This window comes from Varanus komodoensis, unplaced genomic scaffold (genome assembly GCF_004798865.1).
Source record: "Varanus komodoensis strain SLA01 unplaced genomic scaffold, ASM479886v1 scaffold1, whole genome shotgun sequence".
Taxonomy (NCBI): Eukaryota; Metazoa; Chordata; class Lepidosauria; order Squamata; family Varanidae; genus Varanus; species Varanus komodoensis.
In genome coordinates, this window is record NW_025335268.1 from 121,814,804 (window position 1) to 121,833,069 (window position 18,266).

The following is an 18,266-nucleotide window of genomic DNA, read 5'->3' on the forward strand; positions in this document are numbered from 1 at the left end:
TAGGAGGGTTTGCAGGGAAGGAAATAGCTCTGCCAACCTCTGCTGGGAAGAAAGGTAAGGACATGCAGTTGACTGGTAAGGGGATGAAGGGTTTAAGTGAAAACAACAGGGCCAGGAAGACAAAACTTAAAGGGTAATTCAGGGGAAAGTCCTGCAGAACTGGGGGACCAATGCTGGTGCTTCTTGGTATATACATCTGTTAACGTTGCCTTGATTTGCACATCAGTCTGTCTGATCCATGTTTGTTGCCTCCTTCCCCTGCTATTTGTTTTTGGTGTTACTTATATTTTTGACTCACTTTTATGTCGAAGCTGGTTGTTCCTTACGACAGAATGGACTGGTGTAATGGTTTCTGCTTATCTTTACAATATTAACTATAGACTAGGCTTTGGCCAAGAGATACGAACATGGTCATGTCTGAGATCACTGTGACATGAGATTGGCAGTCCTGAGCACCTGCTAGAGAACCCTGTTGAAGTTGGGACTTGCTTCCAGGTTAACCTGTTCTGGATTGGGCTGTAGCCCATTTACAAACTGATCCTTTATAACAGATCTAAGCTAGAGGAATCCTAATGAATTCCAATCATCCCAGAAGTAATTTCTTTAATTTTGGTGGCCTGGGTACTTTGAAAATGATCAGAACAATGTATTAAATTCAGCATCATGCCAGCACATGTCCACTCTTGCAGCAAGAATTGCTCCCTCTGTCCTCTTGCATGCTGCCTGAAAATCTGCTCTGGAAGGTTTTCCCAATCTCTGGAGGGGATTTTGAGGATCTGTATGGGAAGGAATGAGAGAAGGTGGCAGGTGGTTCGCGGTCAGCAAAATGGCACCATTGGATCTATGCCTATGGGTGCAGGTCTTATACAGAGCTCTGCTGAAAACAGTGAAGTATCCAGGGGACATACTATTTGCTATTGAAGGAGTCATCCAATTTGGCTACTTTTTCAGAAACACTCTATGTAGGGCATGGATGTAATCATTCAGTTCTGCTTGGCAGAGTTCTGATGGCTGGCAGACTGTGGAGCAGAGAATAAATACCAGGGTAAAGAGCCCAGAAAGCAAGATATGAATGAGGGAAGTAGGCATACTAAGCACACGCAACTGAGCAGGAAAGCCATTTTCTCAAGATACCACTTTCAAAAATGAACGAAAAGGGACTCAAAACTTAGATGAAGGTTCACTCCTATGCATGTTTACACAGAAAAAACCTACCATTCCCAGTATGCCTCAGCCAGCATGGCTGACTGGGGCATGCTGAGAGTTTGCAGGTCTTTTATTCTGTCCAAACATGCGTAGGGTTGCACCCTGACTTTTCTCTTCAGCTTGCCTTCTATTTAGCATTCATTAGCTGTGACTCAGCAAATCTGATTGGCTTCAGAACTCGTCTTCTCGTTTCTAGATGTTATAGGAACAAACCTTTAAGCACCCAGCAGGTTCAGTAGACCTGAGGGCCCAATCCAATTTCCCTGAGCACCCTTTTCTTTTGGCCACAAAACATTTAGCTTTCCAGCTTTTGTGTATTTTCCCTCCTATTCTGAAAGGTTAAAATCCCTCCCAAGTGATAGGGCTCCATCTAGTGGCCAGAACCAGAACACCCATTTGATTATTTGCAGGATCAGTCCCAGGCCCCGCTGGAGTTCTCTGTCTCCCAGTTGGGAGCCCTGAAGAAAGAGTTGTGTAGGAGGAAGAACTATATAGGAGCAAGTGCATCTCTCCATTGGCTGCCTCACCAACACAGGTCATCTTGTTTGCTGTAGTGCCTGCATCTTGCCTGACCCAGCGCCTGCCTTGCTATGTTGCTTCAGCCATGCAGGTTTTCCTGTTAGCTGCATCTTGCCTGACCCTTGCTGTGTATCCTGCCTTGCTGCATTGCTGTGCTATGCCTTACTGCACCATTATGCCTGGCCATGCCTCACCTCACCACTTTGCTACCTCGCCTTGCTTGCCACACTTTTGCTGCTCCTGAACCCTTCACAGTTATCCTGCCTCAAGGTACCTGCACCTGGTTCTCTTCCCTTGGCTTGTTTATGACTGCATCCTTGTCTTGCCCTGATACATATTTCAGGTTCTTGTCCTTGGCTTGTTCTGTGACTTGGACTTGCTATTGAACCTTGCTATTTGACTTTGAACTCTGTATCGCTTTGGGTTCTATTGCCCTGGTCCTGGTAACTCTGCTTGCTGGCCCTGGCCCCTGACACCTAGCTACTAGCGATAAAGCTAGCTTGCTAGCTTTCTTGCTTGATTTATGGTTTTTATAGACCATTCTAGCAGCACATGCTCTCAGAATGGTTTAAGCTACAATATTCTAGTTTCCTGATACATTGACCCTGACCTGTAGGCTTTGACCCCACCCACTGCTGGAAAGCAAGTAAAGCTTAAGGTTAGATTTTGCCAGCTGAGCTGTAGAAGGCTATCTCAAAAGGAAGTATTTCCCAGGTATCTTCCTGCTGTGCTCCAGCTATAGGAACTCTTGTCTTTTATAAAGCAACAAGCCCTAATATTATGTCACTCGTACATAGGGCATTCCTGTAACAAACTAGGAGCAAGGCCACATTTCCCACCCTCTGTGGTATCCCTGTGCTTGTCCTCACACTGAGCATCGTTGTCTGCAAAGCAACCCATACATGTAAGTAGCTGCTCATGTGTAGGAATCCCCTGGTAGACCACCACACTAAATGAGCAGAGGGGAGGGGTGGGAGTACTGCTCCTGCTTCAAATTTACACAGTTACTTACACAAGTAACACAAAAGCAAGGTTTTATTCCCTAGTCTGGATCTGCAGAAGTCACAAATGCACATGCCAACCTTCCTCAGCCCAGTATTCTTCAGACCGCAGTCCCATCATTCCCAGCCAGCATCCCCAACAGCTAACAGATGTGAAAGGTGAGCACTCTTACTGCCAATGGGCGGGCTGATTGGGAATGATGAGATTTGCAATCCAGCATATCTGGAAGACATCAGTCTAGGGAAGGTTGATGTGCATTGATGCTTTTTAAAATGTTTGTGATTAAATTCTGGCCCCCTAAGTGCCACTTGCATGAACAAAGCACATCTCTAGATTTACTTTCTCTTCCCACCCCACTTCCTAAAACTTCTGCAGTTCAGAAGACAGCCCCTTCCACCTCTTTCCAGAATGGAAGACTGCAGTCGCTGAAGAAGGGAACTTCTGGCAATTCAAAGTGAGGATTTGACTCTCCATGCTTTGGGACCGTCAATGTGAATTTGGCAGGGGAGACGCAGCATGGCAATTCTACAAATCCGGACCTACCAGTGTAAGGCCGCTGCCTCAGACCACTTTTTTCCTACATGCTCCCCTATCCTTCCTTCAAGGCGACAGTGCCGGGCACCACTAACAATCCTTGGAGATGCCCCAGGAACTTTTGATAGTTTGAGATTCCTCCTTTGAGAAGTTAAAGCTGGACCATGTGCCTTGGTTTTGCTCCCACTGGGGCGGGGGACGCGTTACTGTTGCATACAGGACATCTCTAAAGGCTGCTTACCTGCAGGCTTCTTGCTGTGGGTCTCCTCCATCCCATGTGAATATGTAACCACTGCCTACTCTTGTCCTCTTACGACATTCCTGACTGCTGTTGATTTGTAGCACAAATATGTATGGCTGCAAACTACAGTAACCTGTGCAGCTTGGCCAACACTTTGCTGGCAGGGGAGGACCTTGAGTCCTGCTACACCAATGAATATCCATGTTAGATTTGGTTATTGGCCTGGTTTTCTTACACCTGCAAGCCTTGTATTGCAGATCAATGCAATCTTTAGTCTCTGACAGAGCATACTGCTACAGCATAAAGCCATATGGAAGTATTATTGGACAATATATATGGTTGATGATTTTAACTGCTACTTGAGAAGAAAACACTAATTTACAGTGGCAGGAAATTTTACTGTTTGTAATGGGAAAATTGTTTCTTTTGATTAAACTTATGGTATATTAGCAGTAAAGTAGTCCTTAGTTTTTCATTATTATAAAAAGATGGCTAGTTTTTACTTGAGACTGTTTATGATTATATACTTGTACTTACTTTCACTTTATCCTCCCACAAAGGTATCCCTAGGTTTAAAGACCTAGTGGATTTTGTGTTATCAAGATTACAGTGTGCTAACTAGAGTATGGCTCCCAACCAAATTGTATTGTGCAAATCAGAAATGTAATCATAACAGTTCTATGTGAGGCAGATATTTGAACAGATTGAAGAAAGCAAGCTTGCTTGTTCAATTTCTGCATGAAGTACAGCTGATAAAGGCAGAGGAGCCGTTTAAACAAAAAACAGGTCTACTTTAGGTTGGATCCAGACTTAATCCTACTTGGAGCAGACTTATTGAAATCAGTAAGACTTAAGGTAGTTATGTCTAAATTGCCATTAGCCTAATTATGTTTAAGTGTGATCCTACCCAATATCTTTTGTTGTATTTCCTAAAATACCTGATAGTCCCAATTATTCCCACTGTGCCTATTTCACAGTGGCCTCACACTGTTCTCTTCCATCATTTGCTCTTTCCCCACTGGTGGTAAGAAAACCCAGACACTTCAGTTTTCCTGCTATATCCTATGATGTTCAGTTCAAATGTGTCTTGTCCCAACACACCACCCATTTTTCCAATACAAGATAGGGACACAGCACTGAAATGGAGCCACCTGCACAGAACTATGATTTTATTATTTAGGAAAGGGGGTGAACCCTATAGTATTTACATGAGCAACCCTATCTGTACACTTCAACTATTTGTACCAAGGGAAGAGCCACCATCACACCCATTGTTAAAACATTTTTTTCCTTCAAAGAATTAAATTACCAGGACTCTCCCTGCCCTCTCCTCCCCCTGCTCCAGCTGAGCTTCTCAAATCAAAGTAGGACTGCCACTGGTTCTCCTGGCATGATTACAACACCTTCCATAACTGCTTATCAGGCAGAAATTCAAGGGGTGCAGCTCTTCACTCCCAGAGGTGCAGTGACCCAAAAACTGTTGAGTATCTGGATGAGAAGCAGCTCTTCAAGGCACTGGAGCCCTGCTAGCAGAAAGGGAGGACAACTGTACCTGACTGGGCTGTGCTGGAAATGCCTTCATTAGCTAATGCGGGGGAGGAGGGTAAATTGAGGAGTTGGCTATGTGGAAGCAAATACAGCAGATGAGAGCCCTGGGCCTACGCTGATGTACACTCAGGTTTGGACAGCAGCGGCAGCTCTTTGTTGCTTGGGAAGTGAAAGATGTGCTCAGCGGTGCCAAGGTTTAGAGATAAAGTCTACATCTTCTGTACCTGCAGCTTCACAACAGGTTCCAGTTTAATCATTCCTTTTCCATACATCATTTAGTGCAGGGGAAGGCAACTCGTGGATCTCCACATGTTTAGGCCTGCAGCTCCCAGTGGCCCTAGCCAGTGATGAGGGATGATGTCAACTGTAGGACAAAATACCCAAAGGGCCAGAAGGTGCCTGGTCCTGATTTAGCACAGCAGGGTCCTGATTAAGCTGGATCCCATTCGCAGGTAGCTGATCCAGGTGGTAGGCATTCTCTTCCAATTATTCAACTGGAAAACTTTTCGTGACCAGCCGGAATAAGGCACCCTTCCCATGTGCTTCCCTGTACATTCTACAAATACCTCTCCATCACCTTCTCCCTGCCAACTGGGGCGGGGAGGTTAGCCACTAGCCATGCTGCCTGAGAGGATAAGTGTTGCAAGTCCAACATGTCTGCAGGACATCAGGCTGGGGAAAACTGCTTCAATACCTGGATGGCAGCAACAGTCTTCTATTGCCCACATTTTGTTCCTGCTCCTCCCCTAGGATGGTACAGATATTGACAGGCAATCTCAAGTAAATATTTGCATACATTTAAAAAATTAAAATAAATTAAAATGCAAACATGCCAAATACATAATCTCCAGAGCTGTACCAACTAACTAACTTTGTGGACAGCAGCCTGACTCAGAAGGCTTCATTGTGGTGACAGAACAGAAGCCAAACTTATGTATGGCGCTCCCTATAGAATCCAGTCCATCTCTAATCTTTGACAGGTCAAAGGTTTAGCATTTTCCTGCAAACACTTGGTCACTAGTGAAGGGGCATTTTCCACACCTCAATTTATGCTTCACTGGGGGGAGGGGGACAGAGTAATTTTCTGGAAGTCATAGGTGCTTTGGAGAACATATCCCAAATTATGTACTAACTACTTCCTTCCAGTTTGTCTGTCTTCTTTCCAGGGTTGTCCATATGAAAAGGATTTTGCATAGGAAGTTACTGTAGGCTATTTTGTGCATTTGCATTACAGTCTAATACTGTCAGGGGAAGAGGGACTATAGGGAGTCAGGGTGTAGGTGCCAACATTTTGGTCTGGCAAATTCCTGTACTTTTAATGGTTTCACAGCAAGACAAACTGTAGCAGGATGATGTTTTCCTAGCAATGGGAATGGCTTCACCTTCTGGATAGCTGCCTATTATGGGATCCTAGCAGAGAATATTTGGCAAATGCTGGGAGAACAATACATGTTGAGCTTTTCTATTCATGGAGGGGATTTATGGAAGACATTGTACAGTAGCTGTGGATCCTCCTTCCTCAAACCTTCCTTCAGCACTGCAGAGTGGCCAACTGATAAAAAAACTGGAGTAGAAATTCAGGAAGGTACTTGCCCCCACCTTAACAAGACAGTGATGCAAAATTTGAGAGGAAAAGCTTCTCTGCTTGCCTCTTTCTAGGCCATTTCTCCATTTATATCTGTTTGTTCCATGTGTTGAAAGCTAATCAGAGGATGTAGCCTTTTCCTAGTCAGTTTGGAAGCATCACTCCCCTTTACAGTCACCTATAGCTCAAGAAGGAAGACACTGTCTTACATAAGGGAAGACTGGAAGGTCAGGGTTTCCTTGACCAGCCTTTAGTGCTGGAATAACTACAGCAAGCAATATACTAGGGGGGCTGTGTGAGAGGCAAGAAGACCTTTGTTGTCTGAACTTTAGTTCAATATAGATCTTCAATATATATACCTATACTTTGCCTTAGGTATAAGGAGCAAAAAATGCCCAAAGATGTGTTCAGTGTTAGGATAATACAGATCTCCAGGATGACATTGGTCAAATGCTGATTTCCTGTATATGTTTGGGGAAGGGGAATTCCTTTCACTTAGCTGAGCTAAAGCCAAATGTCTCACAAGGGACACTCAATGGAAGCAAGGCTATACTGGATCAATCCATATATTTAACAGGCTGGAACTGATCCTCTGCTGTCTGCTTAGCAATTGTGGGTGAAAAGCACAGTGGATGCTACTAAAGTGCCAGGTTGACATTACACAGATTTACAAGAATCACATCCCATTATGCTAAAACATTCCAAGAATGGGTTAGGAGTCAGCAAAGACAAAGGCCCCAAAAGGGCTAGATGGTAATAATTAGGCCAAGGTTTCCCCAGGCAATGAAAAGATGCTCTGTTTCAGAACTACATCCTTTCATAAGCCAGGCCATGACAATGGTCCAGTCCCAATTAACACTTCATTGTGCAAAGCTTGGCTAAGTCAGTAAAGCGCATCAGACTCTGCGTCCCAGTAAAGGAGACTTAGCATCGCCATTAAGCGAAAGATGTAACCCAGAGGGCTTTTCATGTCTTTAAATTAGAACATCCTTCAGCAGTGGTCAAATTAAAAAACACACAAACATCAAAATAAACAGTGCCTTCACCCCTCCCCAAGCCATTCCCCCCTCTTCCCCCACTCCCATATCAGAAAAATCTCTTTCCCAAGGAACATTATAAAAAAGTACTTTCCAAAAGGACCCAGCATGAAAATCCCCATTATGAGCAGGCATCAGGCTTGGCTGAGTGTAGAAAAATGAAGGCTTCTGAGGCAGAAAGGCAGCGCCCTGTTGGCCTGAAGGCCAGACGCTATTGGGAGACATCAAGGCAGCATCCCTGCCCCAGCCCAGTAGCACATGGACCAGGTGCTGACTGGCTGAGAGGAATGGGAGGTGGGGCTCTTTTCTTTTTGTCATTTTCTACGAAAATAATTGCAGCATGGACTGATGGCTCAGCAGGCCACACCCACGGTGCTCAGCACCTTGTGGGCTGCTTCTTGGAGCATCCCAGCAGGGCCAAGTCACTGGATCAACAGGTAGAGCTTGGAGAAGCGGCTGTCACAACCAAGCAGTTCGAAGTGGTTATTATGGTTCAAGGAGGAGCATTTTCTTGGTTGCCAGTGGCCTCTGTTGGGTCCTACGCCGCTGGTTCCACTGTGCAATCTGGAGCACCAAGGCTGAAGTAAGCAACTTGCCAGAGAAGGGATGAGATCCACAGTGGATGCAACACTGTAGAGTCCATGGATATAAGTAGCATGATGGCAATCAACATCCTGGGAAAATGGCTCTGAGTTTCTTTAACAATCCTATCACTTCATTAAACAATAACATTATTTTTTTTTTAAAAAAAACACCTCCTTGGGTCATAACAGTGCAGGTGGCACAGGGTGCTGCCCAGCAGGGACATGTAGAGTACTTATACAGTGTCCAGAGTATTTGGAAGATACTGGCTGCCCAATTCTATGGGCATGCCAAAGCCAAAATTTCAGATTCCTCTCTTTCCTATGTGCCAGACGGACAGGGACTAACCTGCACATTGTATGAACAGGCCCCACCTGCCTTGGAAGGTGTGTTTATGCCCATGCGACTGGATCATCATCAGAAGACATGGTTATGATGCATACACATGTACTGCAGAGGGAAACAAGTGGTCAGATTTAATGCAAAGTCAGCCTGCCATCCCCTAAGCAATGCTTAGCACGGGTCTCATGCAGGTCCCTTGCACAGCCAAGTCTCTTGCCCCCTCGGGCTTTCATTCAAAGATGCAGCACCCTGGTGCTCAGAGGGGGCCAAAGCAGCATCTTCCAGAAACTGTGCCCCATTCCTGGTTTGCCTCTTCAAGCTAAAATCTACAGTTCTCAGTGCCCCCTTAGTGGCAGCCATCTTCAAGCATACTGACCCCCACCCCCCAGCTCAGCCCCATTGTCAAATATGCAAACATCTGCACAGTAATGCATTTCCAGAGGCCCTGGCATGTGGTTGCTGCTGAGGATCCTTAGCCCAACTTTGATAGTTAAGAAAAAATATCCAGACACGCAGCAGTTCCAGACTGGGCAACAAAGCATGAAAATCCCTGAAGACTTGGAGGTGGTCAAGTTTGTTTTTCGGTTTCTGTCTGTTTTACAATGATCCAAAGTGCATCTGTTCAAGTAGGTCCGCCTCCTGGGACCCGCCATTCTCCTGGTGCCAGGATGGCAGGCCGGTTTTCATTTGGCACTACATACAGTGGATCCAGCTCCATGGGCCGGGCCAGGCTGGGCTGGAGGAGACAACATTCCTCGCTGCGGTTTGAGAGCAATCCTGGCTCCCGGACTGACCAAAGCACAAGAGAAAGTCTGGTGCATGAGGCGTCAGATTGAGGTTTCATCACTCCTGCTCAGTGATCAAACACAAAGCGAGACGGGACAGGGGGAAACACAAACACATGAGCATGGCCATGAGCAGGTTTGAGCAAAGCACCCCCCCTGGGGCTCACGTGTTAATGGAGGAAATTAAAGAACAGAAATCTGGGCGGTTGAAGAGAGTGGTGAAAGAACGAGAGACAGAGAAGGGAGGAGAGGAGGAGGAGAGGGTGGGTTAGTGCCAGAAAGCTGAGGAAGAAGTTAGAATAGGACAGTGCCCCCTCATTCCCCCTGCCCCCACACCCCTCCCAAAACAATACTTTGGCCCAGTCCCTCAGCATTTGACAAGAACATGGGAGAACCCTGCATTGAGGAACAGAGTTCCTTGTCCAGAGGAAAGGAGGTGTCTTGTCAGACACTTTAGCCTCTAAACTCACCCCTAAAACGCATTCCTTTCCCCATATCACACTGGGCTATAGAAGGATTTGATGCCCATGCCCCCATCCCTGCATTTCCTCCCACTATCCAGAGGCGATAAGGTAGCTGTTTTTATGGCAGAGCGGGGAATTCGGAATCGAAGCCAAATCAGGCTGTGGGGGATTCAGAAGAAATGGCTGTTATACTCCTGGCCAGAAGCCATGGAGAAGGAACATGCCCAAGAGTAGGAAAGATGAAGGCAAGCAAGGAAGAGATTCTTAGCAAGCCCCCATGAAAGTGTCTGAATAAGCACACAGGGGTTTTATACCACAAGCTACAAAGAATCTAAGGAGTTGTTAAGTCATGACAGACAGAGAAACGTTTTTTGAGAGGTACAGCTGGGGAATGAGGTGGAGTGGGGTGCAAGAGACAGCAAAATCCAGCCCAGGAGGATCTGAGACACCAGGCCTGGTGTGGATGAAGTTGCTCCACAGGGCAGCAGGCTCGTGCATGCAGCCTGCTTGAGCGCCGCCATCTGCAGGGAGGCTCAGCTATACTCACTCGGAGCCCGAAGAGTCCTCATCCACTGTGCCAGTCTTTATGCTCATGGTGATGGGCGTCAGGCCATTCAGCTGCTCCTGTAGCGTCTGGCGGGGCCGCAATGCCCCGCCACCGCGGCTGCCATCACTGCCTGAAGAGCCATGCGATGACACCATCCCTGAGCGGCAGCTGGAGAGCTTGTTGTGGATGCGCTGGATGCTGTTCTTCTCACTGATGGGCGGCAAGTACTTCTTCTTGAGTATGCCTGAGGGCAGGATATTTAGAGTCAAGTCCCTACTGCTGGTTCTAGATGGGACATTTGTATCCCTTGTATGGGTGGTTTAAAAAACTGGACATGGGGTACATAAGCTGAACTGGAATATTGACATAGCATCCTCCCACTCGGGTTCTACTGCAACTGGTATATGGAAGCATACTTCTTTCAACACTGGGGGTGATATTTTTATGTAAAGCTGAATTGTGGTACCTGTGTGCCAATCAGAAACATGTGCATATACTTGTTCTACATTTGTTTGCACACTTGTGCATCATTTTTTCCACTGACAGTCAAACGGAGTGGCAAGGGCCTCTACAGTACACTGAAGCCTGTGCACTGGAGTGAAATCCTCTTCTTCATGAGAATTCACCAGACACTTGAAACATACTTTGGCTCCAATCTTAGGATGAAAAATATGGCATCTAGTAGGAGGAGAATATGCACTGAATGGCATGATGCAATTCAGTTTCCTGCAGGATGCAAAGGTGCACAGAGTCCCTTCTGAGACCGGGTGGGAAGAGGAGAGTGAGGGCTGAGGTCTTAGCGATTCAGACCTCCTTACCTTTCTGGGGCTGGGCAGTGGGATGAGGCAGTGAGCTCAACATGTTCTCCCTCGTCTGTGTGTCTCCATTCTCCCTGGGCATCTCCTCTGTTGGTCCCAGACGGTCACTTTTGCCAATTGGCTCCACACGCAGCTTCTCTGAGCCAGCATGCCCATCACTCTCACTAGCGGTTGTCACAAAGTCTCCTGGCCAGTAAGGTTTGCCAGGGCCGGAGAGGCTGTCCCCTGTGGCACCGGCAAAAACAGAAGCATGGGTGTGAACACCAGGCATGTCTATGTTCCCTGCCTTTATGGATGCATCAATGAACTCAGACAAATTACACAAAGGGAAACAAAAAAGGAAGCTATCCAAGGCAATGCCATTTATAGTCAAATGCATGCAACAAAGAGAATTCAGGTCCAGACAATATTACACTATTCTTAAATGATTTGCTTCACTATTGTTTCAACCAAAGTTTTACTGATTTTTTTCCTTATGATTGTTGGCTGTCTTGGTGGAAAATCAGGATACAAATCAAATAAATAAAAATAAAACAAATAAAAGAAAACTAAGGAGTTTTGTTCTGGAATACACGGAATATTTTGTTAAAGGGCATCGTTGCAGCAATTCCAATAAGAACATCCAATCAAATTCTGTTGTTGAAAGATTACAGATGTAGAATTCTTTGTCAAGTGAAATATGGCAGCTTCATTCCAAGTTATACAGAGAGCAAGACTGTTTCCTAATGCAAATATTGAATTGTTGGCTTGTCTGTTAAAAACAGAAGAAAAATTACTGAGGAGGTCTGGGCGGGATATGTAAGAGAAACTGCAGATCAACTGTCAAATACTCCAACTTTTCTAACTTGCAGGGAAAATTTATTCCTGCTGAATGTGGGTATGTCATCTTTTCTATTAGCCCTGCTCCTATGTTTTAATAGCAGCATGAGAAACAGATATTTAGTAAATGATGTTTCCTTTCTCCCATGTCCCGCACCTCCATCCTATCTCCATATCTGCACAAGCATCATCTGATAGCTTTCTGCCTGTAAGCTACAGGCAGATGGCCAGATATCATCTCTTAGAACTGTATTTCCAAGAACAGAAATTGGATTGGAATTATTTTCAGAGTCCCAGAAAAAACAGTGAAAAAAGATTTAGAGGTGAAGTCCTAGGGAAAAAAGCAAACACTATGGAGGGACATAACGTATTAATGGAACTGAAAACCTGGATACCTAAAGACTCTATTATCTCCAAATGTGCCTACACCATGTCCTAAGCTCCACCACAGAGCACTTTCTTCAGGTGTTCCTCCACAGGAGGTGCATTGAGTGACTACAGGGCCTTGTCAATGTTGGCACCCTAAGTATGGAAAGTTCTACCCAAGGAGTCTTGATTGGCACCTTGGTGTTACTTTAGTGCCAGACAAAGGTTCTTTAAAGGTTTCCCACACTCCTCTTTACATTGTTTTTATGGTGTTTGGTCTTTGTTTCTAATTTCATTGACTGCTTTTACATCAATACTTTATACTGTGGAATTTTAATGTTCTCATTTTAGTGCTTTGGTTTGTTTTATTATCATTTTAACTTTTTTGAAGTCCCCCCAGGAACCTGTTGAAGTGCAGGGTATCAATCAAAGCAAGAGCAACACTAAGCATGAATGTAACATTCAGTGGCTCTCAGATGACTGTTTGGAGCCATCACAAACATGCAGATAGGGAACTGGTTAGCCACATAACTTCTCTAGAGTTTATCCCTTTAGCCAGATCCTACATTTCTAATTTAAGAAATGGACCTACACCCAGAAAACATCACATGTTAATGATTTCTGGCACCATTTTTTTGTAGGTGGCAAGAGCTCACAATATCAGAAGTTACCTCATGGGTGCCAAATGATACTTTGTAAGAGGGAAACCTAACTGAACAGGCCCAAACCAAAGATTCTAAAATCTCACCAACTGTAGTGCAGCAGTGAGTCAGAACCTCAGTATGTTGAGAGACAGAACTCAGATCTGCAGTAGGTTCCACCCCACCCCGCCTGTCCACAATGAAGAGGGCCAAGTTCTTGGAGGCGCCAAAAGCCACTTCTCACATTACCCTTGGGAGTACTGTGGGCTGGCAGTTTCTCATTGTTAGGGCACAACAAATTCTCCCAGCAGGGCTCTCTGGCAAACTCTTCATCCTCCTCGCTGTCGGAGGAGTGCGTGGAAGCATAGGAACCACTCTGGTCATCCTCCAGGGAAAGGTCACTGTCTGAGTCAGTGTCACGTTCTGCAGCCAGAGGAGAAAGAAAGGGAAGAAAACATGAGTTGCTTCCTGACAGGGTGCCCCTTGCTGCTAATCAAAAGACATTGAGGAGCTATTCTGCTCTCCCATGATCAATGTTTTATTTGTGGTAGGAGAAAAGAAACATGAAAGCATGGGAAACATGAGATGGTGACAAACAGAAGGCAATGCTGTTTGCACCCCTGTAAAAACTCATGAATGAAGGAGGATAATTACACAGTAAAAGCCCTGTCTGGAAGCATTCATTGGCTGGTGGGTCTATGTCAGATCAAAGACCATCCCTACTGTAATCATTATGGGTTGTGCTGAATCAGACCATGTGTCCATCTCGTTCACTTACTGGCCAACTAAGTCTTCACGGGAAACCCACAAACAGGACATGGGTACAACAGCACCCTGCCACACAAGTCTCCAGTGACTGGTGTACATAAGCATAGTACCACTGATACTGGAAGAGGCATATAGTCATCAGGACTAGTAGCCTCATCTCCCATGAAGTTGTCCAAACTGTTTTAATGCCATCCAAATTGGTGGCCATCTCTCCCACACCTGGCATGATGCACCCTTCTACCACCACCTCTGGGCTCATACTAGAATATGAAAGCATCCTAAAATGTAAAAGCATTGAGGAATATAATGCATATAATGCAGATGTTTGTTCAGGCATGAAAGCATCGTTCAACTTGCATTTAATCAATCCAATTAGCCCCGATTCCACCCCAGTGACTATTAGGCCCAAGAGAGAACAGGACAGTGTAGGTTTATGGAAGGAATGCACAACCGTTCAGCTCCAAGGTAATGCTGGCATGGAGGGCAGGGGTGGTATACAGAGCCAAACATGCTGCAAGCCTTCTCTCCATTCTCCTCCCCAGTAATCCTCACAAAGACTGCTCTTTCCAGTGAGCTATTTGTTCAAAGATCTCTTGGGGAGGAATTTTGGCAGTGGAGGCAGGGAAGTCAAGGCACCCTTGGAGGCTGTAACTAAGGCCTTGCAGGTACATGTATCCCCTTGAGCTGTGTACATCCGCTTTAGAATCTAAACCTCATAGCAGCTTTTGGGGTGGGGACAATTTAGATACAGAAACAGTGAGCATGAAAGATTTAAGCAACCGTTTCCCCAGCACTGCTTCTCTAATCAAAACACAGAGCCTCTTGCACCTGTTTTACAACAACAGCAGCAACAAAACATGAATGGCAGATCCACATTATTGTATTTTATGACCTCTTGTTGTGTTAGAGGTTAAAAGGCTATTTTTGAGCACAGACACAAGCAGAGCTGCAGTTTTGTCCAGAACCTGACTATTCTCCTTCCTCACCATTGCTCTGGTCCTTGGATTCCAAAAAGAGTGCGCTGGGGTCTGTAGGCCCAATATGCACCTGGCTGTTGTTCAAGCCAGATTCCTCCCTGTAAAGGGAAAGCAGAAGTGTTAATGGCAGCTCATAGCCCAGTTTCCCCACAGCAAAAGGGGGTAAGCCTTACACTAGGGAAGCAAGCAGCCAGAAATTCTCTGTACACAATGCTGTTGGAAGTGCCAGGCAGGTTCACCTTGGAGGCATCTCTTCTAACAGACTTGCATCAGCTGTTTGATAACAAGCATTACAAGAAAGGAACACACAGGTATGCCTCTGTTCCAGGCATCAGTTCTAAACAGGGACTAAGTGTCCATCGCTTATTCTGGATTCACGATTCCAAGAGGAATGCTATTTGTTCTGTTCTCCCCTGAATCATCAATGTCCAGAAATATCCTCAAACACAAATGTTTTATACAGCTGTGGCTTTGGAATGAAGGGGGCATACCTCATAAACTGCATAGTGTGTTTCAGTGAAAACCTTCCTCAGAAGCATAAACATTCAGTTTATTGGAATTTCTAGTGAACTGTTAGCTCAGTCTATGGCTCTGAATGCTAATAAAGACACCACACACAATTATCAATAACAAACTGCATGAGAACTGTTGCTTTCCCTCTTGGATACCCTAAAAAGAAGTCTCAAGCCCTAGCACTGGAGTAAAATGGTCTTCTCTGGAAGCCAAGCAGATCCTATTTCTGATACAGGCATTAGCTGTCTAGTAGCTGTCGTGATTAATTCACACAATGGGGACGGCCATCCATACAACTGCCAGTTGACCCTGTGATTAGAATTACCTGAGCACAAAGGGGATGTAGCTGTGCTGACTCTTGCCTGATCGGAGAGTGCTGTGCAAGGAACCAGTGGAGTCCCCGAAGGGTGTGTGGTACAATTGCCCATCCACATACGTGTTGTTGCAGTTATACGCCTGGTGAAATCATTGTGTTAGAGATTCTGGACAGAGGATGCACTGAACAGCAGACAGACAGGAACAACCTCCTTTGCATCAGTTTCTTCTTTCATCAAGCTTGTGCCATGTCTTCCCTATCACAGACCTTCTACCCCAGCTCACAGATCTCTAGAACTCAGTGAGGATTCACACAGCCACTAATGCTCTTCTTTGCTGAAAGAGATTAATATATCCCCTCCCTGCTATTCTGCTCCATGCAACTACAAAATTTTATATTGTGTGCACTCTGTGAATCCCAGATTTTACAAAAATATCCCATTTTCCAGCCTTAAGATTATGAAGATAGGTGTGAAAGCATGTGGGTAATGCCTGATGAAATCAGAGAAGGGGGTTGTGCAGGATTTCCAGCATTCAGTGGCAGGGCTTCAGCGCTTTACATAATTTTTTGCTCCTTCCATACGGCTAGTGGTAACAGAATAAAAACAGGAAAAACATGCACATTTGCTTAATTGCAATCATTTATAATAGCTGGCCAAAGTCAGCTTTTCTTAGCAAAGAATTTGAGCTATATGTTCTTTGGGGTAGTATTTTGTTTGTTTTGCATTTCAGGAGCAGAATGTTCTTTGGGGTAGTATTTTGTTTGTTTTGCATTTTAGGAACAGTGGCTACACTCTACCACAGAAACCCTGGCCATTTGCTCTGGCAGCTGTCATTGTCCCTTGCTTATAAGTCTGCTGGCCTGCTGCTTCCTTAAATGCTCACCGCTGTCAAGGTAGATTTGGTGGTGTGTGTAGGGTCTGTGCTGTGCTTCTTGCCACAACTTGATTTGAGAGCTTTCCGCACTTCTTTGCATAAGATGACACACAGAAGGAAGACTGATGGTCCCTGTGGAAGAAACCAAGAAGATCATAAAGCCTTGAATGGGACTCCATGGCTCCCAGACTAAATCCAGGCTGCCATCATCAAGGGGAAGCCCATAACTCAATTTGCAGGCCCTGCTTTCTGTCAGCCACATATATTCTCCAGTGACACACTGCCTTTGAACATGGAAGCTCCATTTAGCCACCACGGCTAATAACTACTGATAGACATAGCCTTTAATCCCCCTTCAAAGTTATCTAATCATCACAATGGCTGCTTGGCTTCAAATTGTGCTGACTTTTTTCACTCACTTCCTATTTGGATTTCCCCACAGGCAGTTGGCTTGTCATTTTTTTAACATAATGTTAGCCCTTGATCTAATTCAGCATGGCTCTTATGTTCTTAAAACTTCAGGTATGTTAATGCACAAATAGCAGCACAGTGATTGACCATGTTGAAAAGGTCGTATAAAAACCTCCAAACTGAGTTTAAGCCTGAGCCCTCCTCAGTCTGTAGTACTCCATCAACATGAAGCAAATGAGTCCCCAGGGGAAAGAAAAGGAACACAGTAGAAGCAAGGTTCTACTAGGGAGAGTTGGCAATGCCGGCAGTTGATTGTTGTGGGGGTAACAGGTGGTAATCTACTAATACTATTGAACAAACCTGACTAATCTCAGGCAATGTCCTACCAGCCCATCTCCCAAGCTCACCATCTTCCTTGCGCTCACCATACCTGGAGACAGTTGAAACCAGCAAAGAGATAGTGGAAGATAATAGCATCACTGTTGACAGACAACAAGGCCAGCAACCAGGTGACACTGATCAGCAGCAGAGAGACAAAGCCTGAACGTAAGCCAGAGCTGCAAAAGGGAAGGAATACAGTCAATGTGGCTTCTCTGGCATATCATTCCAAAAGTCCCCTGGATAAAGAAATCAGTCACAGACATGGCACAAATCCTGCCTTGAGGCACTTGCCAGATTCTGGCCTTGGGGCATGTCCTCACCTTGAATTCCATGCATCAGACAGTGTGGGGTAGCCTTAGCTTTACCATATTACTCAGTTTTAGTTTTGTAGGAGGGATCCTGCAATGCTCTCAAGAATGCTGGAAGCATCGAGGGCTTGGTTGTACCAGCAGCAAGTAACAGATAGCAATGGAAAAAGTGACCTGGCAGAAAGCAGGTGGTGAAATAGTAGTAAAAGGATTGCACTGGAAGGATGAGCAAGACTTTACAACATGGAGAAAGCAGTGTGAAGATGACAGTGATGGGCATGACAAGCAGCAGCAAGAGATGAGCAGGCTGTGAAAATGAGTGTCAGGACAGTGCAGGAGACACAGCAAAACAAGCAAGCACTCATATCAAGGGCCATGCATGCAGAAAAATATGAGCAATGCCAAACTCACACTGTCCCCTTCTTCTCAAATCCCTGCTGTTGAGCAGCACAAGTGGCCTTGGTGGCCAGGACATAGAGGAAGACACTCATCTGTAGAAGGAGAGAGGAAAAAGGTGAGCACTGGTCTTCTTCCCAGCCTCCTCAAGGTCCTCCCAAACCTGGGACATTTCCATGCCACTAGAACCAGGGCCAGCCATTTTTCTTTGGAATGCAGTGTCTTTCCCTGCTTTTCAGAGATGCCAGGTGCTCTTCCTGCCTGATGCAGTTGGGGAAGATCTGG

General features: G+C 45.4%; 1 protein-coding gene across 1 annotated transcript in view; it reads right to left on the reverse strand.

The window, feature by feature from the left end:
- Positions 1-9,423: 9,423 nt before the first annotated feature.
- Positions 9,424-18,266, reverse strand: part of CELSR2 (cadherin EGF LAG seven-pass G-type receptor 2) — a 104,038-nt gene continuing 95,195 nt past the window's right edge. The window contains exons 27-35 of the mRNA XM_044431756.1: positions 17,997-18,076; positions 17,327-17,453; positions 16,495-16,617; positions 15,620-15,750; positions 14,791-14,879; positions 13,286-13,459; positions 11,211-11,435; positions 10,393-10,636; positions 9,424-9,445 (exon numbers count right to left, since the gene is read on the reverse strand). Coding sequence (XP_044287691.1) covers positions 9,424-9,445; positions 10,393-10,636; positions 11,211-11,435; positions 13,286-13,459; positions 14,791-14,879; positions 15,620-15,750; positions 16,495-16,617; positions 17,327-17,453; positions 17,997-18,076 — 1,215 coding nt within the window. The remainder of the gene's footprint in view (positions 9,446-10,392; positions 10,637-11,210; positions 11,436-13,285; positions 13,460-14,790; positions 14,880-15,619; positions 15,751-16,494; positions 16,618-17,326; positions 17,454-17,996; positions 18,077-18,266) is intronic.